This window comes from Phascolarctos cinereus, unplaced genomic scaffold, assembly GCF_003287225.1.
Source record: "Phascolarctos cinereus isolate Bilbo 61053 unplaced genomic scaffold, phaCin_HiC Scaffold_9;HRSCAF=440, whole genome shotgun sequence".
Lineage (NCBI taxonomy): Eukaryota > Metazoa > Chordata > Mammalia > Diprotodontia > Phascolarctidae > Phascolarctos > Phascolarctos cinereus.
Window position 1 is genome coordinate 197784233 of NW_027556402.1, and position 25272 is coordinate 197809504.

At 40.0% G+C, this 25272-nt stretch overlaps 1 protein-coding gene across 1 annotated transcript in view; it reads right to left on the reverse strand.

The window, feature by feature from the left end:
• Positions 1-25272, reverse strand: part of CFAP99 (cilia and flagella associated protein 99) — a 187339-nt gene that overhangs the window by 153261 nt on the left and 8806 nt on the right. Inside the window, exons 2-3 of the mRNA XM_020992207.2 lie at positions 19161-19288; positions 673-817 (exon numbers count right to left, since the gene is read on the reverse strand). Of these exons, the coding sequence (XP_020847866.2) occupies positions 673-817; positions 19161-19271 (256 nt within the window). The 5' untranslated portion in view covers positions 19272-19288. The remainder of the gene's footprint in view (positions 1-672; positions 818-19160; positions 19289-25272) is intronic.

Here is a 25272-nt window from a genome sequence, read left to right on the forward strand (position 1 = left end):
ATGTACATGTATATGTTTGTATATATACGCACACACACATACATATACACATACACACATTTTTGTTATTGTTCAGTCATTTTCAGTTGTATCTGACACTTTGTGATCCCATTAGGGGTTTTCTTGGCAAAGATATTGGAGTGGCTTGCCATTTCCTTCTCTAGTTCATTTTACAGAAAAGGAACAGAGGCAAACAGGGTTAAATGACTTGCCCACAGTCACACAACTAGTAAATGTCTGAGGCTAGGTCCGAACTCAGGAAGAGGAGTCTTCCTGACTCCAAGCCCTGAACTTTATACACTGTGCCACCTAGCTGTCGGTGTATACACACACACACACACACACACACACACACACACACACATACATACACATATGTATGTATATACTTACATATACATACATACACATATACCTTTATATATATATATATATATATATATATATATATACATAAATATAAACTATATTATAAAGCTAAAATTCTCTTCAAGGTGCACACAAAATTTCCATCTTGATATTCTTTCTTCATATTTGAACATATAAAAGTGTAAAATACCAAGGTTAATCAGGATTAACCCGGGATTAACCAAGGATTGCAGAACATAATTTGGGTTTTACTGAATTCTTGAATTTCACACTTGAATTAAATCAGTGCTTAAAACCACATACCTATAAAGAGATTGTAATCAGACCACAGACACTTCTTCCCAGCATGTGCATAAAATGCAGTGACTACCACTTCCAGTAACTTCTTGTATTCAAGACATCCAGAGAGAACTTCCAAAATGAAGCTTTCATCTTTAATATTGAGAGTCTGGAATTTTTACAAAAAATGAATTGTAAATAGAGAAACCAGGAAATCAAATTCAAACCCATCCTGTCCTCCAAGGCCATCCTCAGATGCCCCCTCTCTATTGCCTTGAATGACCTTCTTCCCTCTTCCACCCATCCCAAATGAAAGTGATCTCTCCCTCTTCAAATTTCAAACAGCACTTTCCCTAGACCTCACTTCTCCTTTGCTCTATCTCATTCTTCATTGTATCCTAGTTATTTGTGGGCGGGGCTTCCTCTCCATTTGACTGTAAGGTCATTGAAAGTATGAAATGCACCATCTCTATCTCTGTATCCCCAGGGCTAAGCATAAGCCTTGGAACAAAGTAGGCATATAAGAAATTTTTATTGATCTGAAAAGTAGGATGGAACCAAGTTTTGAAAGACCTTAAATGCCAAGGAAACTATCCTCTATTATGTCCATGATCCTCTTTTTATCAGCTGCCTCTACTGACAAGTAACAATAACAGAAATACATAAGACATACCCTCCCGCAGGCATATGAATAAAAGGCTAAAGTAGTTAGAGGCTAAATCATATGGTGAACAAACTTAATAGAACATTGTAATAAGAAGATAAACATTTCCTAGTCCTTAGGGATTTCATCAAGAAACCAATAGCAAGGCTTAATGTCTCTTTTGGAGACTATTTCAGATCTGATCCAAAATACTGCTAGAAAGGTGACATGGTCAAGTAGATCACTAAGCCATAGGCAAACATGTCTTCTCTTTATTTGTGTTTTTTGCTGTCATGAATGAAAAGATGATGATGATGGAATTTCCAACACCCCCTTTTTCCTCTTGAAGAAGGAATTAAGGGACAAAACTCATGAAGGCAGTGAGTCAGCACATAGCCTGGGGGGTTGGGGAAAAGCAGAGTTGGCAAGCGAATTAGAGTCCTGAGTCAGCCATGGCCCAGAACTTTAATTTTTAATGACGTTGTGGGATGATTGCCAAATACTTCTTCAGAAAGATTTTGTCTCTCTAGTCTAAGATAATATCAACTCAGTTTTTATTAATTACATATGAATTTTGTAATTGTATACATACATTTTTAATAAGTTTAAAGTCCTTGGCTATATCACTTTAGGTCATGATCTCATCAGATCTCTAAAGAACTGGGGTCAGGTTTGGTCAGCGTTTGGCCAAGAGATTTTGAATGATATGTACGTAATAAAGGAAGCAGGGTAGTTGCTGGCAAATGACACTCTTTCTTATGATTCAAAATTGGCCCAAGATCTACACACTTTAGGAAATAGATTCACAGAGTAGAATCACAGAATTTTTGGAGTTGGGAGGGCATTTAGTAATCACCTGTTTGATCACTTCATTTTACCAGATGTAGAAAATGAGGTCTAGAGAATTTGATTTGCCAGGAACATCACATATATAAAATGAAGTATCACTCCAAGGAATCATTTGAAGTCAAATGTACTGAAGAAATTGTAGGAAACCTCAGTCCTGGGCCCATCTAATTCGGGTTACTAAAGTCAAACTGTGGTCTATCAACAGGCATGAAGTAGCCTCCTGGTCATCTCTTTGTTCTAGAGAGAAAGCAGAACTATTTAATTCCTATTTTGCTTTTCCCCCCCATCAAAAAAAATAATCTTGAGGGTGAAGATCAGAAATAAAAATGGTCAACAAAGAATTGAAACCCAAGGCAAGTGTAGAAAATTGCAAAAGAGTAGTTAAATGGGCTAACTTGATTAAGGTCACCAATACCAAATGAACTTCATATACATACTGAAATAAATCACACAAGTGAGAGATGATCTGCTGGTGATCTTCATAGCTTATGGGACCTAGGGTACAAATACTGTCCTAGTATTCCATAAGTGGAAGATTCAAACTATAGTCTAGGTGGCTCAACCTAAGTTGGCTCTGTACTCGGTCCTATCCTAGGGCTTCGGACTACTCTCTAACAGAGGCTGTGGCACCTCTAGTCAGGGATCTTGGAAGGACCAGGAGTGCCAATCAGTCATGCTGAGTCAGGAATTAGTTACCTGAAATACAGGTTTTTCACCTGAAGAAAAGGAAGAAGGGTCTGGATCGAAAGCATGAGTCTGTATCAGATGATCCCAGTGATGACAGAATCATAGAGATGAGAAGGGAACATAGAATCATCTAAATGAAACCACTTATTTTACAGATAAGGAAACTTGAGGCCCAGAGAAATGAAGTAATTTGCTCAAGGTCACAGAGATAATTAGTAGCAAAGCTGGGATTTGAACCCATGTCATACCAAGCCAACCCTCTTTGTGCTATACTGCACAGTATTCGAAGAACAGGGGAAGAGACGTTGTCTAGCATTAGGGAGAAGGTTTAGCTACTAGAAATATAAGAAGGGTTCTGGTTCAACAAAGTCACTCATTTTGCACTTCTTTGGCTTCTCCGCCATATTCCTGTACTGGGTACCTCCCTGCTCCAGTTTTAGGTGTGTTTTGTGTGTACCCCCCCCATTAGATTGTAAGCTCTTTGAGGGCAAGGGCTCTCTCTCTCTCCCTTTCTCTCTCATATTTGTATCCTCAGTGCTTAGCAGAGTGCTTGGCACATAACAGGTGCTTAATAAACATTTATTGACTGACTGACCATCATATCTGCCAGTTAAGAAATAATTGGCGAGTCTGAGATGAGCAGTTTCAAGATGAAGGATTGTGAAAGGTTGAGGAATAAGTTAAAGGAGAAGGTCAACACAGCTAGCGAAGGGATCACCACCATCCTATATAGGGTCACATGAAGGAAATGGAGACATTTTGCCTGAAGAGGAGGAGATTTAGAAAACACTTGTTCATTGTCTTCATGCATTTGCTGTAGATAAAGGATTAGGTTTATCCCGCTTGACTCCGGATAGCATTTTGCAAGAAGAAATGTGGGGAAATTCCAGAGAGGCAGATTTTGACCCAATATAAGGGGAAACTTCCTAATAATTTTTTCTGTTTTCAAAAACTGGACTGGGCTGCTACAGGTGGTAGCAAATTTCTTCTCACTGGAGAGACCTGCTTTAGACATTATTCCATCATTTATCTGGTTATGACATTGTTTTTTAGTTACTGTAAAAAAAAATCATGGACTAGTACAGAGAGAGGGATGAAGAACAAAGCATTAATTTTTGCTCCCTTTTAGTAGTCTATGGTACAAGGTTTGATTGGAAAAGAGGTGAAAGTGAATGGCTAAAATGAAATGTTTTATCATTGAATTTTATTTAGAGACTCAGAATGTCAGAGTTGGAAAGGCCCTTAGAGATCATTTTGCCCAACCCCTTCATTTTAGAGAGGAGGATGTTGAGGCTCAGAGAGGGAAACTGAGTCACCAAAGGTCAAATGTCCTAGGCAGGATTGAATTCCAGCTCTTCTGATTTCACCTATAATGCTCTTTCCACTATATCCCTTTGTAGACGCTATTCCTGGCTCCTGAAACCAGGGATAAACAAAAGTTCATACAGGTCATTATAGTACCAGATTAGATCAGTAGGACCATGAAAAATGCCAAGTATGGGCTAGGATATAATAAGGCAGGGAACTATGAGTTATAAGACCCAGGGTTTATGATTTCCTCTTTTTCTGGCTTGCTTAGTGAGTCTGAGAAAAAATAATTTTGCTTCTACTCTTTCACTTTATAAAGTGAAGGTACAACTACAGGTGTCCTGTCTTAAGAATAACAGTTTACTAAGGTATACACTTGTAGAATAGAGACACTGGAGGTGATTATAGACTGAATAAAAGAGGACTTGGCTTTACAAATGGATTCATTTTCCATTGGTGTCCTTGACCCAAATAGGAGGCACAGTTTTGAATTCAAAGTTTGCCCAGGACACACAAATGTCATGGCCTAATTTTGTTTGGTTGTACCTGAAGTAGGATATTCAGTACATCATGGATTACAGATTAGACTTTTGTGGACATGCCTAAGCATTATTTATGATGATGGTTTCTATGGGGAAATACATTCTGACATCAAACAACTGATTTCTAAATGAATTTTTGGGCCACAACCCGGTTTTAACATTTAATCAATATACTGTGCCAGGCACTGTGCTAAGTAGTGGGGGGAAGGGGTACAAAGACAAGAGTGAAATAGTCCTTGCCCTCAAAGAACTTACATTTTAACGCTTCCAAATTGGAAACTGTCTGTAAACCTTTTTAAAAAAAGATTCCCAGATTGCTGGAGCTGGAGGGAACCTTTTGTTGTTCAATTGTTTCAGATGTGTCTGACTCTTTGTGACCCTATTTGGGGTTTTCTTGGCAAAGATACTGGAGTGGTTTGCCACTTCCTTCTTCACCTCATTTTACAAGTGAGGAAACTGAAGCCAACAGGGTTAAATGAGTTGCCCAATATGAGAGAGAGAAGTGAAGCCTCCTCAAAGGGTCATTAGTTCTTGTTAATGGTTCTGGTATTGTTGCTTTTGAGTGGTACCTGTGTACCAACACTAAGTGAAGACCCCTCAGAATGCAAGACCCCCTCCCCTAGCCTTCTCCCTCCCCTACTCTTAGAGAGTGTTAGCAGAAATTCCTGAGCCATAAGAGCATCCTGTCTATCTCATCCTCTAGCTAGTTATATGACCTTAGGTAAAAGGCTGCTGAAACTGTGAGGCCCTGAAAAGGGGAACATGCTAACATAACTTCTATACCTCTTTGTTCTCTCTGTTACGGGGGTAGTTTTTACACAAATAGATTGTATACCTAAGGCTCAGCCAATGAGCCGACGGGAAGTGGGTTAGGGTAGGCTGCTGCGTTAGGGTCTATATAACATTGCCTTAAATAAAGAGCACTCCCACTATTGGGGTAGATTAGGTAGCACGGGGGTGCCCTTTCTTGAGAAAGTCAATAAAGAGATTCCTCCATTTTGCAAACTTTTGTCAAGAATCTGGTTTTTAATTTGGGTAGGTGGTCTCTGTCCCACACACCAAGATCACACAACTAGTAAGTGTCTGAGGCCACATTTGAACTCAGGTCTTCCTGACTACATTTCCTGACTACAGGTCCTGTACTCTACCCTCTAGCTGCCCAGAAGTAACCTTAAACGTTGCCTAATTCAACCACCCTTATTTTTAATAATGTGAAAGGAAGCTCAGGAAGAAGTGAATCTAATGTTATGCTGTATGCTGAGGGTTAATTTGGATTGGAACTCAGAACTCATAACCTGAATTATTTCACTGCACCCTGGCCTACAATTTTGTGATTTTTAAAAGATGCTAAATTTAGAGTCATAGGACTCTATTTTGTTTGAATTCTGGCTCTGCAGCATTATGAATTTGCGTAAATCACTTAGCCTTTCTGGGCCTCATTTTCTTCCTCTAAATGATGGGGTTAGGTCAGATGATGTTTAAGGACTTTGCAGCTCTAAATACTTTGATCATGTGTATTTCCTTCAAAAAGGCAGCTAGAAAAAACAAATAAATAAATGAAAGGACAGCTAGGTGGTGCCATAGTGCATAGAGCACAGGGCCTGGAGTCAGGAAGACTCCTCTCCCTGAGTTCAAATCAGGCTTCAGACATTTCCTAGCTGTGTGACCCTGGGCAAATCATTAACCCTATTTGCCTTAGTTTCCTCATCTGTAAAATGAGCTGGAGAAGGAAATGGAAAACCATTCTAATATCTTTGCCAAGACAACTCCAAATGGAGTCACAAGAGTTAGACATGACTGAACAAGTAAAAATTATCTTTCTTTTTCAATGCTTATCATGGCTTCTGACCACCATTTAGCATTGTGGAATTTTTTGGGTAGGTACTTATAGCATTACTTCTCTTATGAGGGGTATATGAGAGGCAGTGTGGTATAATGGATTGAGAGCTGGCCTCATACATATGTGTGCGTGTACACACACACACACACACACACACACACACACACACACACATAGTGGTTGTGTTACCTTGGGCAAGTCCCTTAACTCTCAATGCCCCAGGAACCCTCCAAGACTCTAAATTGCAAAGCAGATTCTATTTTATGTTGGTAGGGGGCATCCTTTCCTGGGAGTTTCCTTACCCAGATAAAATCACATATCCCATTTAACAGGTAGTGGGGGAGGCACACATGCAGCTGTGTTTCATCAGTGTTTTCCCTTGGTCTAAACAGCAGTCAACATCTCAGAGAGTTCTTGGCAGACTTTTATATTACTGTTGTTCAAACTAATATGGTCATGGAGTACTTCAGGTCTTGAAATACATCGGTAAAACTGATAAATTGTGCCCCCATAGTCAAGACCATGGGCCATTTAGGGATACTTACAGTAGCCAGTACCAGAGTTATGACATGGACAGAAGACAGGTATTTATGAAAACAAACATAAGGCAGAGGTTAGGACTGCAGTATTCATTCATTCAAAAAGTATTTATTAAGCACCTACTATAAGCTGGATGAAGGAGGAGAAGAGTTTAGATAAGATATGGGACCTGCCCTCGTGGAGCTTACAGTCTAAAAAGAGGCTAAGAAATAAATATAGATAATTATACCGTATGTCATTATCTTATAATATATCGTTTTTTAGCTTTTTGCTCACATTTTGGGGGGAGGGAGGAGTAGTATAAACACTGGGAAGGAAAGGTGAGAAATGGGATGCTATTAGGGAGAGGATATAAAGTAACAGAATTTAGACCAGGAATGGCTCTTAATAGTCATTTAGTTCAATCCCTTTATTTCACAGATAAAGAACCTCAGGCCATTGAAGAAAGGTGACTTGCTCAAGGTCACACAGGCTAGACCTAGATAGATCTGTAGATTTAGAGCTGAAAGGGAATGCAGAAGTCAACCAGGCCAATCTTCTCATTTAACAGATGAAGAAACTGAGTCTGTGACCTGCCCAACATCACACAGGTAATAAGTAGCAGAGCCAGGATTTGAATCCAAGTTCTTTGATTTCAAATACCATGCTCCTTTCACTAGACCACCTTAGCAGAGCTGGGATTAGAGTCAACGACCTTTGACTTCAGATCCAATGCTTTTCTCACTGCACCATGTATGTTTCCACTGGTTCTTAGAAGGGGGTGAATAGTAGAGGCAGGTGTATCTCTTGTCCCACAAAAAGCCTTGCAGAGACATGGGGCAGGAGTTAAAGCTGACTTGAGACTAGACAGAGGAAGGCTCAGAGGATGTGGCACCCAAAGGCTCATAGGCTCCCTTTAAACACTTTCTCATAGGGAATAATAACCAAGGTCACACAACCATATGATTGATGTAAGGTCCTCTTGACTGTGAGGCCAGATCTTTATCCATTATGCCACATCGCCTCTCATATACCTTTATAGAAGCCAAATTATAATCACCTACCCAAAAACTACCATAGTGCTAAATGGTAAGAATGGCAGAATTCACATTGTTCAGAGAACATTGGGGTGCTGTGGAAGACAGTATGAGAAACACTAGAGGATTCAACTTCTCTTTAGTTAGATATGGATTTATAAGGATATGATTGTATTTTCAGTTTTCTGTTTGGTTAATTTACTTGCTTTACCTCCACATGTGGAGGCAAGAATACTTGCCTACAATCATACTGGTTCACTCAGCTCTGTTCTGCCTTTGAAACTCTTTGCCTCTGGGCTTTAAAACTCAATTGCTATTTCTCTGATTCTATTTTTAGGTTTTCTCCCCCATTACAAAACATTTCATGGTAAAAAAAATATCACATAATCTGCTAAGTAAAAAAAGAAAAAACCACGATACCTTAAAATGATTGGTTATATTATTTGCTTGATCTATCACAATTATGGGAAAATAGGGAAACAGCAAGGGGTGCATTTCAAAAGTGGTGTACAGGGATTTAGCCATGTGGTTGCCATTAACAATAATGGGAATTGTGCAGCTGAATCTCTATGTGATGCTTTGAAAAATGTACCTCTGGATAGAAATGGCAATGATGGTTTTCTGTTTCCTCAGAAAACAAGCTTTATTAAACAAGATTCAGAGTGTTAAAGGAAAAGATGAACTGGATGAATAGATGGCTAGGGAAATAACACTTTTTATTGCAAAGCATGTTTTTGTAGCATGGGATGATAGAGTTAGAATCAGAAGACCTGAGTTCATCCTGCAACTCTGTCACCCTGTGAGTAAGGACAAGTTCATCGACCTTCCTGGGTCTCAGTTTCCTTATCTACACACACACAAAAAACACTCAACTGTCTCTTACCTCTAAATGTCAGACCTGGAAGGCAAAATTTCAATTGCTATTAGAATGTTAGCACTGGAAGAGACCTCAGACATCAGTCAGTCCAACTCCTCATTTTACAAATGAGGGACACTGAGGCCTAGAAGAGGTAAAGTAGCTTAAAGTGACAGAGCAAGGGAGTGGCAGGTTGGGTACTAAAAAGAAGCCAGGTACCTATATTCCAGCCTAGAAGTCTTATGGTGACACCACAATGCAGCTTCAGAATTTTTAAATGGCAGAGATGAGAGATAGCAGGTGTAGTGGACAGACAACCAGACTAGGAGGCAGCAGATTCATATCTCCCTGCCTCTAATGTGATCCCAAGCGAGTCAGGAAATCTCTCAGTACCCCAGGCATCTTGTTAAGACCATAATTAATTGATCAGGTGCTGATCTTCTTTGGAAGAGAAAATTCCTCACCCAACCAATGAAATCACCGATCTACCTTGACTTTCACCCTTTCTCCCCTTCAAAAAAAAAAATAACAGACCAGAGACTTGAAGTGAATTATATGGCATGTGTAGTAAAGTAACACTAATTTGGGGCCAGAAGACTTTGGCTTGAGTCCCATCTCTGCCATTTACTAACTGTATGACCCTGGGCAAGGCCCTTCTTGTCTCTAAGTCCCAAGTTCCTTATCTTGGGATTGAACTAACAGCTGAATTTCAAGGTCTTTTTTAGCTCTGAAGTCCTGTGAATTGGCATTCAAATGGACAAATGGCACTAATTTATTGCACCTCAAACTGAACCCAACACAAATACTGATTCTGCATCAAATGACAAACCAAACCAAAGATTTTTCAGTGGAACATCTACTGGTCAAATCTGAACAGGGGCCATATTTATGCATTTTCAAAGATGCTTGAACCAGAGTGGAAGTCTTCAGTCTAATCTGAATGAGACACCTTCTCAGTCTTTCTTTAGCTATCATTTCCAAAACAATGCCCCACAGTGAAATCTTCCCAAATCATTCATATTGAAGGCCTAACCAGACTGTAAAGGGAGAGGCCTGATCAACTGAGAAAGGAATCCTTCTTGATATCGATTAAGGTAATGATCAGACTAAGAAAAGGAAAAGCATCTTTCATTCAATTAATATATATTACAGGCTGAAAAGGTAATCCTCAGAAGGAGTAGTTAAAGAGGAAATGAAGGGTTTTAAGAGAGTGATTGCATGGAGTGGGCCAGAACTTAGAGGACTATTGTTCTGTTTAGTAAATAAAAACTTTATCTGAACTTGGTAACTACATTTCATCTTATTGTAGAATTTTGTCTTTTGTTCATGTAATGGAACTTTGGAGTATAGCCAGATCTCCTAACATGGAAGCACTCTGCATCCTGCCTTTTCCTACTATGTGGGAGGGAGGAGCCTCTTTGGATAGGCCCAGTAGCCAGAAAAAGGCTACATCTTTAAAACTGCTAGACCAGGATGGGAGAGTCTCTCTCTCTCTCTCTCTCTCTCTCTCTCTCTCTCTCTCTCTCTCTCTCTCTCTCTCTCTCTCTCTCTCTCTCTCTCTCTCTTTCTCTCTCTCTCATTCTTTCTCCCCTCTCCCTCCCTCCCCCTTTCTTTCTCTTGCTCTTTTCTGTTGCAAACACAGGAAAGAAAGAGACTGTTCCATTCTAGCAGTTTTTATAGGCTACCCAGTCAATCAAAGGAGGTTACTTGCACTAATGTAAGAAGACACAATGTTAGGAGATCTGGGCATACTGAAAGGTCCATTACATGCCCTGTTACATTTGGTAATAACATAAATTATGAGTAGAAATGGCTTGTGTCAAAGAGATTTTTAAAGGCTTGCAACTAATAACCATGTTTTTCAGTTGTTACCTCCTTTAGAAGTCTTCAGAGTAGGCTCACACCAAAAACAAAAAAACCCAAAAGAACTCCACAACAATCCTAATTTCCATGGCTCCTTATGCTTTGTGAAGCTACCAGAGATTCATTAATGAAAAAACCAAAACCACAAAAATTTAAAAAGTACTCAGTGAAAAAGTATGATTGAAAGAAAGGACTAAGCCAAGTCAAACACAATATAGGGAGGTCAGACACTTTGACTGGATTTAGAAAGATATTTACAGAGCTGAAATGACTTTGATTGACAAAGAACACCAAGAGCTCAAAATTACAAGACTTTGGAGCTAAAAGGGAGCCAATCAGTCATTTAGTCCAACCCTTCTGTTTTACAGAGGAGGAAGGTAAGGCTCACCGTGACTTACCCAAGGGCATATATGGTGGTAGGGGTAGGTCTTCTTGATTCCAACTTCTAAATTCTTTTCTTTACATCACACTTCTTTCCAAGTCAAAATATCTTTTAGCTTCTTTTCTAGGCTCTGTGATTTTAGCTATAAAATGAGCAGGGACTGTCTTCCCATGAAGAAGCTTTTCAGATTAATGATTTCACTGTATTAAGAAATATCATACATGGCAGCTAGGTGGTCCAGTGGATAGAGCACTGGCACTGGAGTCAGGAGGACCTGAGTTCAAATCTGGCCTCAGACACATAACACTTACTAGCTGTGTGACCCTGGGCAAGTCACTTAACCCCATTGCCTAGTCCAAAAAAAATATCATAATCTCATAGGTTTATAGATCCTCATAGGTCCTTTGAGATCATCTAGCTTAATCTCTCTCATATTACAGTCGAGGAGCCTGAGAACCAGAGAGGTTAAAACAAGAAATCTGCCCAAAGCCACACAGGTAGGATCATAGATTTATAGGTGGAAGGAACTTTAGAGGTCATTTAGTCCAGCCCTCTTATTTTAGAAATAAGATGAAATAAGAAATTGAGGCTCAGAGAGTTTAAGGGACTTGTTTGAGGTCATATGAGTAGTAAGTGTCCAAGCTGGGATTCCCACTCAGCTCCTCTGATCCCCAGATCCAGTGTTGTTTCACTGTGCTACACTGCCTCTTGATATGGGAGAAGCATGAGGAAAGGATACTAAGGGTAGGAGATCAGCCAGGAGCTACTGGTTCTAGGCTGTCCACCAATACATGCCAGTTCTGCAGACCCTCTATCAGGTATGTGTATCACATAGTCTCTGCAGGAATGAGCACAGCCCTTGAGAAGACAAAGATATTTGCCACATGGACATATTTCAAGTATTTTGAAGAGCTGGAGACTTTTCTAACACTTGAGATCTACTTTTAGAAATTTGTGGAAAAACTATGCCATCATCCCAAGTCCTCTCAAGGATCTCTTTCATGGGTATGTGGTTGAGAAATTAAAGGGGAAAGGACAAAAGAGGAAATCTGGCTTGGGCCTGCTAGCACTATTTGGAGATCGATGGGATGAGAAATGTGTGCAGATTATATGGGAACAGTCAGTCAACAAGCATTTATTAAATACCTACTGTGTGCCATGAACTGTGCTAGGCTCTAGGGATACAATGACCAAAAGAATAAAATAATCAAACAAACAAAAAGCTAAATAGTCCCTGTCCATAAGGAGCTTACATTCTATTGATGACAGTTACATATACATATACATAAATACAAGAAATATACAAAGTAAATTGAAAGTAATTTTGTGTATGTGTATAAGGGTGTGTGTGTGTGTGTGTGTGTGTGTGTGTGTAATCAGGAAAGGCCACAAGTAAGAAGTGATGTTGGTTTTGAAAGAAGCTAGTGATTCTAGGAGGCACAGGTGAAAAAGAAGCATATTCCAGCCTGGAGATCAGCATGCACAAAGGCATGATGATGGAATACTACGTGTGAGGAACACCATGTAGGTCAGTTTGGGCAGACCATGCAGAACCTATGAGAGGTAATGTAGACCACAGAGTCTGTGATAGAGTGCATGAAGTGGAATGGTGTGTAGTAAGTTTATTAAGTTATAAAGATAATTTGGAGCTGGATTGTCAAAGGCTTTAAATACCCAAGTATTTTGTCCTCAAGAAAATGGGGTCACTGGGACTTTCTGAGCAGGGAAGTAGCCTGATCAGAACTGAGCCTTGGCAACTGCATGGCAGATGGACTGGAGAGGGCAAAGGCTCAAGGCAGGGAGACCAGTTAGGAGATTATTGGGATAGTCCAGGGGAGAGGTGATGAGGGCCTGAACTAAAATGGCAGTTGTATGATTAGGGAAAAAGGGATGAATGGGAGAGATGCTGTGAAAGTGGAATTGACAAGACTTGGCAACAGCTTGATTATATGGAATAAGGAAGAATGCAAGAGTCAAGGTTGTGGACCAGGTGACGGGAAGAATGGTGGAGCCCTCTACAGAACCAGGGAAATTAGGAGCTTGGGTGGGTTTGGGGAGAAAGAGAAGACGTTCTATTTTAGTCATGATGAGATTGCTACATCTACATGTCATCATGTAGACCAGCAGCTGGTGGTGTGGGAACAGAGAACTACTTCACACATACATCATTGCTGTTTTCTGCACATCCAAGAAAACTCTTTGTGTTACACATGAAGGACTACAGAACTTGGAAGCTGTTTTATACCAGGAGAGCAATGGCCATAGGCAGCCTTTTGTATTTGCTAGTAGAGGCCTGGCAATGAGACTTGTTATCCCATATACAAACGGAGGTTTTTGCCTTTAAAGTAAAGTATCACTGATCAGTTCCAAGAGTTCTGTTACGAGTTTGGACAGAAAACAATCCACGGACATATTTTGACAATCACAAGGTTGAATGTTGCCAGCTAGACTTGCATTAGCAGTGCTAGCCAAATATGGTGCATTCCTGCCCAAGGAAGACCAATGTGGATGCATATGCTCTGTCTGTAGGCCCATGAATCCAAATGTAAGCAGCAAGGAACTCTGAGAGCAAGAGAGTGAGCGAGAGTGACAGCAAGTGAGAGAGAGAGAGAGAGAGAGAGAGAGAGAGAGAGAGAGAGAGAGAGAGAGAGAGACAGAGACAGAGACAGAGAGAGACAGAGAGACAGAGAGAGAGACAGAGACAGAGACAGAGAGACAGAGACAGAGACAGAGAGAGAAAGAGAGAGAGAGAGAGACAGAGAGACAGAGACAGAGAGAGAGAGAGACAGAAACAGAGAGAGAGAGACAGAGAGACAAAGACAGAGAGAGAGACAGAGAGACAGAGAGACAGAGACAGAGAGAGACAGAGAGAGACAGAGAGAGAGAGGGAGAGAGAGAGAGAGAGAGAGAGAGAGAGAGAGAGAGGGAGAGAGAGAGAGGGAGAGACAGAGAGGAGACAGAGAGAGAGAGAGAGAGAGAGACAGAGACAGAGACAGAGACAGAGACAGAGAGACAGAGACAGAGAGAGAGAGAGAAAGAGAGAGACAGAGAGACAGAGAGACAGAGAGACAGAGACAGAGAGAGAGAGAGGAGACAGAGAGAGAAAGAGAGAGAGAGAGAGAGAGAGAGAGAGAGAGAGAGAGAGAGAGAGAGAGAGAGAGAGAGAGAAGGCAGCATGTGCCAGGACAATCAAACTATTGCCTTGAGCAACATCAGTCATAGCTACTAAAGACCAAAAAAAAAAAAGCTCTTGCCACCAAAGTCCTTGGCACCGTGAAATGATTCAGAAAGAAATATGGTGGTTTTTTTTATCAGTAGAAATGACATTAAAGAAGAGACATTATGGTCACTACACCCTAAGGTCCATCTTTCCATCTACTTTGCATCCGAAACCTTCTATATGTATCGTTTCCTCTTTTAGAATATGAGCTTCTTTCAAACAGAGACATTTTCTGCTTTTCTATCTGTATCCCCAGCACTTAGCACAGTGGTTTTGCACATAAATGCTTAATAAATGCTTTTTCATTCATTCATTTATTTATGGAGGAACTTTAGACAATCTGTGACATGAAGGAACTAGGGCTACTAGTACAAGAAAGTCTATCTAAGAGTCTAAGAATTCCCTAGGAGTGTGCACTATTGGTGGATTTAAATATTACAGCGCTGTACCAATTCTTTCTATCACTTGTCCCTGGATGATCTGCAGTCCATACAAAGTGATACAGGTCAAATGTGAGGTATGACTCTCCAAGGACTCAACTTTGGCTTTCCAGAGTGCATCCTGTTGTTGAGTGAAGAGCAGAGTTTGGAGCTATGCAATGGAATACCATACTAGACCATAACAAATCCAATACAAGGTGTAAGAACACAGGCAGAACCACTCAAGGCCTACTTCTCTAAAACCATGACAGAATCCCACAATCATTTTGGATACTTGGGCAGAGAGACAACTTTAGAGTTCATATGGAAGAGATTCTATGGGTCAAAGATGACTGCGGATCCATATTAGAAGTGTGGGACCTGTGCTTGGTGTCCTAAAAAGAAAATTCTACTGGCTGATACTGCTTATCTAGAGAGCATAAGTGCTAGCAATTCTTTGGAGTTGGCATGCATAGAAGTCCTGTCTCTGGAAGGGGATAGGAAGAATACAAGCAACTTCCTAGAGATGAAAGACCATTTTACCTAGCACATACAGGCCTACCCAGGAAACTTCTATTGTAACCAAGGTATTTCAATAAAAGTATTTCTTAATAAATAGCTTCCAAGCCAATACCCATTCTGATCCAGATAGAGATTTTGAGAATGACAGTACTCAAGGATTTATTGTCCCTGGCAGGAATAAACAAGTCTAGAACTATGTCTACAAACTCAGAGACTCATAGTGCATGTCTTAACATTATTGAACATGATCAGATGGCTCAATGGAGTTACTATTTGGCATTTCCAGACCATGCATATAGAACTACCAAGGAAGACATCAAGGGCTCATTGACCTACAGATCTGTGTCTTGGAGCCTCAGAAGGAGTGGAAAGTGGAGACATAACTGATAGATCGCTTGACTGAAGATAAGCTGAAGGCTCCTAGTTGTGGCCTCTGTTCACCTGCTTCTGATTGGGGAATGCAGAAGTTCTGGCAACCGGGAAGGAAGAAATAATGGTGAGAAATGGAAACTAGCTCTGAAAAGTGCTCAGCCCAGATAGACAACTGGTGTCTGATGAAGGCCCATAAGGAAGGGGTCTGGACCACCATGTGGATGATGGGGATACTGCAATTTGCTCCCCACTTTCAGAAGCACCTCTGCTCAAATAGGGGGGAGGGCAGAAGGCAGAGGAAGCAGGGGTCATTCACTTCTCAAGTATGACCCTGGTGGCTGGAGACAATGAGAGTTTCATTTGGGCCATCCATGGGTTGAGTATTGAAACTACAGGTCAGCGAGTCTAAAAATATAATGGTTCATGTCACTGCAGAAATGCCAGAATGAGCCAGCTGACATACAATATCCCATTGGCAAAAGGAGAGGAATTTATGCATTTGGCCAGATGATGCCCATTGATGAAATGTATGTAATGTATATTACGTACTTGAAGGTGGCCTGCATATTTGGGATAACTGTTGTATAGATTCATGGATATTTATGATGTATGCCTATAGATGCGCCTATAGAGCTATAAATTTACAGAGAATACAACTTTTTAACTAGAGAGATGATAGAAAATGAGCAGGGATTACCTGCCTTTGATGAAGTCTTCCAGTGTGGTATCACATGCTTACAGCACTGAAGCAGATATTGTTGTTCTAGAAAGTTCTAGTGCCATATTCTTGTGGGAGTGGGTCAAGTTGTACGAGCTTAGAAGAGTGAAGGAGAGAGGATGATGACATCTGAGGAGTCTTTAGTATTCCTGAGCAGTTCCAAGCAGATGGAGCCAAGCTAGAGCAAGGCTGAAGAAGGAATCCCCAAGACAGATCAAAGGCCAACAGACAGACCGGGAGTCGTGGTCAGGGTGAAGAGTGAAGAGGGAGCCCCAGAGGAAAAAGCAATAAGGGGCTCCAGAGAGACTGAACGACCAGAGATTTCAGGGATTTAATTTACAAATTAAAATCATCAAAAATTTTCTGTTTCTATTTCCTTGTAAAATAGAGACGTGTTAAATGAAGAGGGAAACAGCATGGATTTTATGGAGCTGTTGTGAAATGTTAACCACTGCATGCCTATAAAAATGCATTCAGATTCTTTGATATAAAGTCCTATTGCATTCATTTTTTCTAAATAAAGCCTGGCAATAAATGTTTAGGACTGCTAGGCCTTCTTTGGAGGCCTAGATTTAGGGCAGGCCTTGATGCAGGCTCTTTCTCTGCTATAAGCCATCCACATTTTGTTCTTAGCGCTAAAGCTGAACTTCAATGTACGGGGGTTCAATTTCCTGCCCATGAAGACAGAATTACTAGTAGCCTTTAGCATCTTTAGCCTGAGCTCAATAACTGCTTTAGGAACCACGTAACAGGAGCTACTCCTGCTATTTTGAACCATTGTCCAGGGTGGCCCATTTTCACTGACCAGGGCCTTACTCTGCCTGCTGAAGCCCGGCTTCCAGGTTTAATGAAGCGCTTGTGATGTATGAATTTTTATTCGAGAATTCAAGCTCTGAACTTCTGCAAAAGGTCTCCCCTTCCCATTTAATAGCTGAATAAACTTCTTAAACTAATAACTTGTACAGAGTGGCTTTCTTCTTTCATCTTCCCACTTGAAAAATGAGGATAATAACAATTTCTTTCTTACTGCTATGAGGGCAGGGTAACAAAAGAAGCGATGGATTTGGGTTTGAATCCTGGTTGATTGAATCCAATCTGATCAAACCTCTCAGTGAGAGAAGACACCATGTAAGTAAGTAAAATATGGTGTCATGCTCAGTATTGCTATGGGGTGAGAACAGGATGAGTCACAGAATATCTGAGCTGGAAGGGAACTGGGAGCTCTTCGCGGCCAATGTCCCCCATCCCCCAAATCTGGGGAAACCAAGACCCAGAGAAATTCGTAGAGCTGCTGCTGGAGCTCAGGCTTCCTGACTCTTGCTCAGGCACTTTCCCCTCTCACCTGCAGCTCCGTCAAAACAGACCATGAAAGGGAAAATCCATTTCCAGATTCAATTGAATTAAGTGTTTGTGAAACAGAATATTTGCACTTGACACTGGGGGAGATGCAAAGTTTAGATAAGACACAGTCTTTGTCCTCATGGAGCTTATGGGTCTGCTGGCAGCTAGGTGGTGCAGTGGATAGAGCACTGGGCTTGGCGTCAGAAAGACTGAGTTCAAATTTAGCCTTAGATACTTACTAGCTACGTGATCCTGGGCAAATCACTTAACCTCTGTTAGTCTCAGTTTTCTCAAATGTAAAATGGGGAAAATAATAACACCTACCTCCCAGGGCTGTGACGATCAAATGGGAAAAGATCTGTAAAGCGTTTAGCACAATGCCTGGCATGCAGTTAGCCAATGCCTTAAAGAGAAGAGGGGGCATGCGTGAGGATGGGATAGGAGGAGGAGGAGGAGGAGGAGCTATTCTGATCTTATCATTTCATGCAAATATATATCCTCCTCTTCATTTTTATTTATTTCTATTATTACTAATATAATTTATTCATCATGAATATTGTTTTTTCATTCAGGGCACTTGGGTACAGAAAAATATACCTGAAGTTGCACAAATGATGTTTTCTTTGACAACTAGTCTGACTTGACAAATTTTATGCACTAAGAAGCCCTATAGAGAAAAACGAGCAGGAAAAGCTTGATGTAGTGAGAAAAGCAGCAGAGGAGAGATGCTTTACACACATTATCGAATTTGATCCTCACAGCAATCCTATGAGTAAGGGTCTGTTATTTATCCCCCCTTTACAGATGGAAAAACTAAGGCTGAAAAAAAAAAGCTTAACGTGACTTGTTGAGGTTCCCACAGTTAGTAACTGTCTGAGGCAGGATTTGAACTCTGGTCTTCCTGACCTTATGGCAAGTGCTTTGCCATTTACTGTTGTGTGATGTCCCTTCATCTCTCTGGCTTCTAACATTCTCATCTTTGAAATCAGAATGATAGACTAGTTGATTTCCAAGGCTTTTTTAAAAGAATAGCTCTAAATCCTTTGAAAATGTCAGTAATATAAAGGTATAATTATAGTACATTCAGTGGAAAAGGTTAGCTCTTAAAAACATTATATTTTAAAATTATAATTAGAGTTACACCAACTGTTAAGCCAATTATTACTAAAAACTGTTTAAAACATAAATTTATGATGTTAACTCTAATATATTTTCAAAAACATAATCTAATTTCTTTTCTTTTTTTTTTTAAATAAAAGGAAATAGGATATAAAGGCAACCTTTCTTGGAAAAATAAGCAAATGAAAAATCTGAAACACATCATAGGTACAACTTGCCACCTCATCGGTTAAACTTTTGAGAGGAAACAGCACGGTACCAGAAATTTAGCATACCTGCAAGATGGTAGACATCTCTTCTAGGACATGCTCAGGACTGTCAGCTTCAGGATTAAATTTGTCCAATTGTTCAATTATGGGTTTAATACACTTATTAAAAGAGGCCATATTTACAGTGAAAATTCCTAAAAATGGAAGGATATTGTTAATTTTTCATGCTTCTTTATAATATTCATATAAAATGAGAAATTCACAAAGCTATGTTTACTACACAACATATATCAATAGTCAGGGCTATCTGAGGAAAAGATTAAAAAGTACCAAGCACATGAAGAGGGAGACATTGATGACAGCTGACAAATATACATATGTATATATGCATATTTGTCAACTGTCTAATATCTCATGCATATATATGTACATATATATGCAGCACTGTATAGTTTGTAAAGCTCTTAATGCACATTATCTTATTTGGCATTGACAACCACCCTGTGAGGTGTGGTGGATAACACAAGTTGTAACCCTTTCCATCTTACTGAGGAAGAAACTAAAACAGAGAAATGAGGTGATTGGGTTCCCATACCCTTGCCTGCTCAAAGACAAAACACTACCAGCTACCCATTAGACTTGAACTATTTAATCATGTCCTTTTCTAAATGGATGAACCTCTCTCTCATTACTAATATTCTGCCTTGGCTCACTTCTCTATGGTTAACATATTCTCACCCCATTATAGGTGTCCAATCCCATTGATTTCTAACCTTTGGCTTTAGATGTGCCAATCTTGTTGCCCATACCCAGTTGGCTGGTCTTTTACTCCTCTCCACCTTATCCCTATCTCCTCCCAATGTCCCACTCCAGATTTGCCCCAATTCCACTGTGCCCTCTAAAATGCCTGTTCCATAATTATTCTTGTTCACAATTCTTCTTAAACCTCTTTATTTCTCATTCTTTCCATTTTCTGACCCTTCTGATTTTTAGAGGATATCAAAATGATGTTGACTTGGTTCACTAAAAATTTATGTTTCTGTCATGGGTGAAAGTTAACAAAAAGGCAAACTGAAGCTCTGAGCAAGATAACATTTTGTTACCAGAGGCATGCTGCCTATCAATAAAAGGGTCAATGGCTTGCCGCCATTTAAGCCAAAGACCCTGAGTAAAAGGACAGTTTCCTTTTTCTTTAGATTTTGGGGAGTACAGAACAGGGTAGATGATATCCTGGGATTGAGGGCAACATGACTGGTTACAGAGCTTGAGGTGCAGGGAACAAGATGATTGGTTGGGGGTTGGCAATGACTCTCTCCTTTTCTGAGACTAAGAATGCTTATTGTTTGGGTCCAGGTGCAGATATCCTTGAAGGATAGCTTGGTGGTGTAAAGATACTAAACCCAAATCTCTTGTGTTCACATGAAGAATAGATCAGTGATTAGCAGGAGAGTTGAAGTTTCAAACTTAACCCATTACATACCAGTTGAATTCTAAACCAAGTTCAAAGTAAAGATCCATGACTTAAGCAATTACAGGATAAAATAAATTACTTGTAAATAGGATCAATAAGAAATGATACAGAACTAATATTAATGATTTCATTATCTAATTTCAACTGGTCCTCCAATGCAGCAAGGCAATCCTTTTCCAGCATCCGAATCAATTTGGTATCCCATCTTTCACTATGGTTGTTCCAAACCTTATCTGTCCTTAAGCCTCCCACATAATCCTCAGCCAACATCTTAGCTAAGGAACATGCCTCACACTTCACTAAAAAAAATTGAGACCATTTGCCAAGAGCTCCCCTTTCTCCTCTCCTCCTCATCTCATATAATCCAGATATAGTTATGATGACAGTTGTCCCCATTATCATCCCTGCTCGGTCTCTGTCTCATCTTCAATTTGGACGACAACATCTGTTGGCTATTCCCTCCTGAAAAACACATCCATGTCTCTCCCACGCTTGAAAAACTCTTACTTGATCTGACCATCTCGGCTATTATACTTATTCTCCCCTTTGTAGCTAAACTCTTCTAAAAGTCATTTACTTATGGTGCCTCCATTTTCTTTCCTTTCATTCTTAAACGCTCTGCAATCTGGACTCTGATTTCATCATTAAATGGAGACTTCCCTCTTCAAAAATACTAGTGATCTTTTAATTGCCAAATTTAATGGACGTTTTACAATCCTCATCCTTCCTGACCTCTCTGTAGCATCTGACATTATCGACCACTTCCTCTCAGATGGTCTCTTGTTCAATCATGCCTAATCAGGAGTCTAGGCCATGATATCCCTTTTATAAAGCAAATGAACTTAGCCTCAGTATCCCTTCCAGCAGTGCCTGGAACTTAGACACTATCCCATATGCTGGGTGTTCTGCTCTTTGGTTCTTTGTCCAAGGGTCAGGCTAGGAGCAAGATGGATGAAGACCAGAAAAGAACACTGAGAAAAGAGCATTCAGAGAAGTCCAAGGAGATCCAAGAGAGTGTACTGTCATCACAACCTAGGGAGGAAGGTTTATCCAGGAGGAGTTGGTGGTCAGTGAACTGTGTCAAAGGCTTCAAAGAAGTCAAGAAGTTTGAGAACTGAGAAAACAGCAGCAGATTCAGCAATTAAGAGATCACAGGCAATCCTGCAGAAAAGTTTCAGATGACTAGTGAGGTTGGAAATAAAATTTCCAGGGATGAAGAAGAAGAAAGAGGAAAGCAAAGACAATGAATGTAAGTAACTTTCTGGAAAAGGGAGGCATCAAGGACATAGTTGGGGGCTGGCTTTGATTAGGAGAAGGGCCACAAGAGAACTAACACAGTTCATAAAACATTAAAATGCCTATAACCATTCTTACTGAGGTCATAAGTGGCATATTCTCCTTCCTATTTTTGAATGCATTTTCGCTAAGCATAACTAATGACTTGTTTCATTGTGGTCTTATTACTCCTTAATCACGATTATTTCTGGAGTTCTTTTTTTTCTAACTGACCTCTCCTTGACTGTTAAACCTTGTCTTGCTGATACAGTGGCCTGGATGCCTTGTTTCCATCTGAAATTTAATAAGGCAAAGACTAATCAAGTAATCCTTTATCCTAACCTTTCCTCACTCACTGGCCATCTTCCAGTCACCGCTATGCCCACACAGATTTGGAATCTTGGACTCTTCTGAGGTGGTCATCAAATCCTAGGGTGCATTTTCCCTTTGAATTACTTTGAAATCTGCTTTTTCCTTTCTGGCAAATTTCTGGTCTATGCATTGGGTTCCACTGGCCTTGGACTTCTTTCCCTTTGCAGCCTCCTTCATTTTTCTTTCCTAGTAGTCTTGAAACGGTGCCACTACAATGCCCCTCTTGCCAGGCATTTTGACTATGCCGCTTCATCACCTTGCATTCTTGACTGGTTCCTAGTAATACTTCCCAACATCTTCAGCCTCCTGAGACCTGATCACAAGGTTCTCATCTGTTTGTCCTTGCTTCAGTTATTTTCTTGTGTTTCTGTTCTCTGTCAGCACCATGGCCAGAGTTAGCAGTGAAGTTGGAGAGCACTAAGATGAGTCAGCACTACACTGAGGAAAAGTACTAAGACAACCAGGGAAGGCAGATCTGTACCACGCTGACTTTAGAGGCGTGTGAGAGATCACATACTATGGGAAATCTAGGGAAGAGAGTCTAAGGCTTTTATGAACAGGCTGCCACAGGGGAGACTTATTGCAGATTCTGTTGCTCGTAGCATACAGCTTAGACCTCAGAGCTTCAAGAAAGATGGGGCTGCATTGTTTAGAGGCCCTGGAAGCATTCATTAATGTTGGGCATTTGTATTTCTCTTCTGGCATTGCAAAATTTAAAAGGCAGCCAGGTGAGCTATGTATTGTATTACTGTTTCTTCTCCCCAAGGCATCTTGTGTGGCATCACACAAGATGTACCCCTAGTTAGCTGGGGGTCACCCTTACATAGAGGCTGGTCTTTGAGGTAGGGCATTGCAGAAATAGTCTTACTTGCACACTAACGTGGCAACTCTCTGAGACTTTGCTCCCACCAATCTCAGGGCACATGTATTTGAGATTCCCAGACACAACATTCTTTTATCCAGTTCTTGCATTTTTAGGAAAGTCAAGATACTTTCATTCCATTACTATTCTCTGGGTTTTACATCTATGGTATTTCATAATTCTGAAATACCCTTTCACCTCAAATCTAACAAGCCCCATTCCCTTCTTATTTATAACTTTGTTCAAGTCCCACTTCCTAGATTAGGAAAGATTCTCATTTTTCTCCAATTTCTTTCTATCTATGGTGTGCAACAATGGGCAATTGAAGAAGCATAAGCTCATTAAGTGCCTGTTTGTCTAGTTCAAATCTGTCAAATAAAAAACCAAAATTACTGAAAAGGAAAAAGATAAAAATAAAAAGGCTTGAGTAAACTAACCTTTAAAAGTGATGAGTCTTGGTGTGGACAACCCTTTTGCCAGAAATGTTGAAGAGGGGATTTTTATTCAAATATGGATTAGACTAGGTCTTATCCAACTCTCTGATTCTTTGATTCTGGGGAAAGCATTGTCATTAAAACTAAGTCACCATGAGATAATGAGAATCACTAGCCCTTCTGACAAAGATTCATAGAGTCTTAGAGTTAGAATAAACCATAGTTATCCAATATCTTCCTTTTTACAAGTGAGGAAACTGAGGCCCAGCAAGTATAGTGTTAACTCAAAAGCATCTACACTGAGTGGAATACCAGGCTGTGATGACTGTTAAATATAGAATAATAGGGAGTGAGGGAGAGTTTCCTTTATCCTTTTATCTTCCTGGTACTTTTTAAATCACACTTTGCCCACAATGCCTGCATAAGGCTGGCAGGGTTTGCTTGAAATATAATTGTGTGGTGTCCCAAACTATCTGGTTGTTAGGATCTTAAACTGAGCACCCTTGTTTCTTCCTAATCCTTTAGATACAAGTATATGTTTAACCTATTTTTTTTCACCACTTTGTTTCAATCTGGCATTTTTCTTTTCCATTTGTTAGGTTGACAAGACTAGAACACAAAGTTAATGAGCACCCTTCCGCCTGCTGCTGCTGGTGGCTTCTGCATTAGTATCTGATCCCTGCAGTGGGGAAGACTGTCCTTCTTTACCCTCCCCACACTGTCACCCTTCTCCAGGAATCTCCTGGTGTTCCCTGAAGCACATGGCAAACAAGTGACATTTTGTAATGCTGGAAACTTGAAGCCCAGAAAGGTGGGGGAGAGAATTAGGTTTGCAGCACATGATCAGCATTATTACCATTATTTTATTTTATTTTTTTTTGAGAGTCATCTTTTTTAATTAATTTATTTTGATTTATCAATCATCACTTCCATAAGCTTTTGAGTTTTAAATTTTTCTCTCCTTCCCTCCCCACTTCCCTCCCCAAGAGGGCCCACAATCTGATATAGGCTATACATATACATTCCTACTAAACATATTTTCACATTGGTGATGTTGTAAGTAAGAATTAGAACCAATAGGAGGAACTACCAGAAAGAAGAAACAAAATACAACAGAAGAAAAAAAAATAGCAAATAGTATGCTTCAATCTGCATTCAAATTCCATAGTTCTTTCTTTGGATGTGGATAGCATTTTTCATCATGAGGCCTTTGGAGCTGTCTTAGATCCTTGTATTGCTGAGAAGGGTTAAGTCTATCAATATTAGTCATCGCAGAACGTGGCTGTTACTGTGTACAACATTTTCCTGGTTCTGCTCACTTCGCTCAGCATCAGACCATACATTATTACTATATATAATACAATAATATTAGTATAATATTACATTAATATAATAATATTACTATTATTTTAGAAGAGGGTCTTTTTATTGTTTACTTCTTCATTTTTTGTGCTCACACTGTCTTTCAAACTGTTGAAAGTTATTTACATATGCAATTGTCAGTGAAATTAAAATGAATAAGGCCCACATGGACTAAGTCAAATCAGGGATCCAATTAGGATAATGTTATTATTACAATGCACTGATCGGATCACTGGGAGAACTAGAAGTACTTCTTTTCCATTCTGAGCGTGAGTACAAGCCAAGTTACTTTAAATACTTTTGAACTAAGCATATATTAGCTAAATAATTGTCATCATATGCTAGGTGCAGTCCATGACACTTTCTTAAAAGAGAAGTTCCCTAACACATATGGCTGTGAAC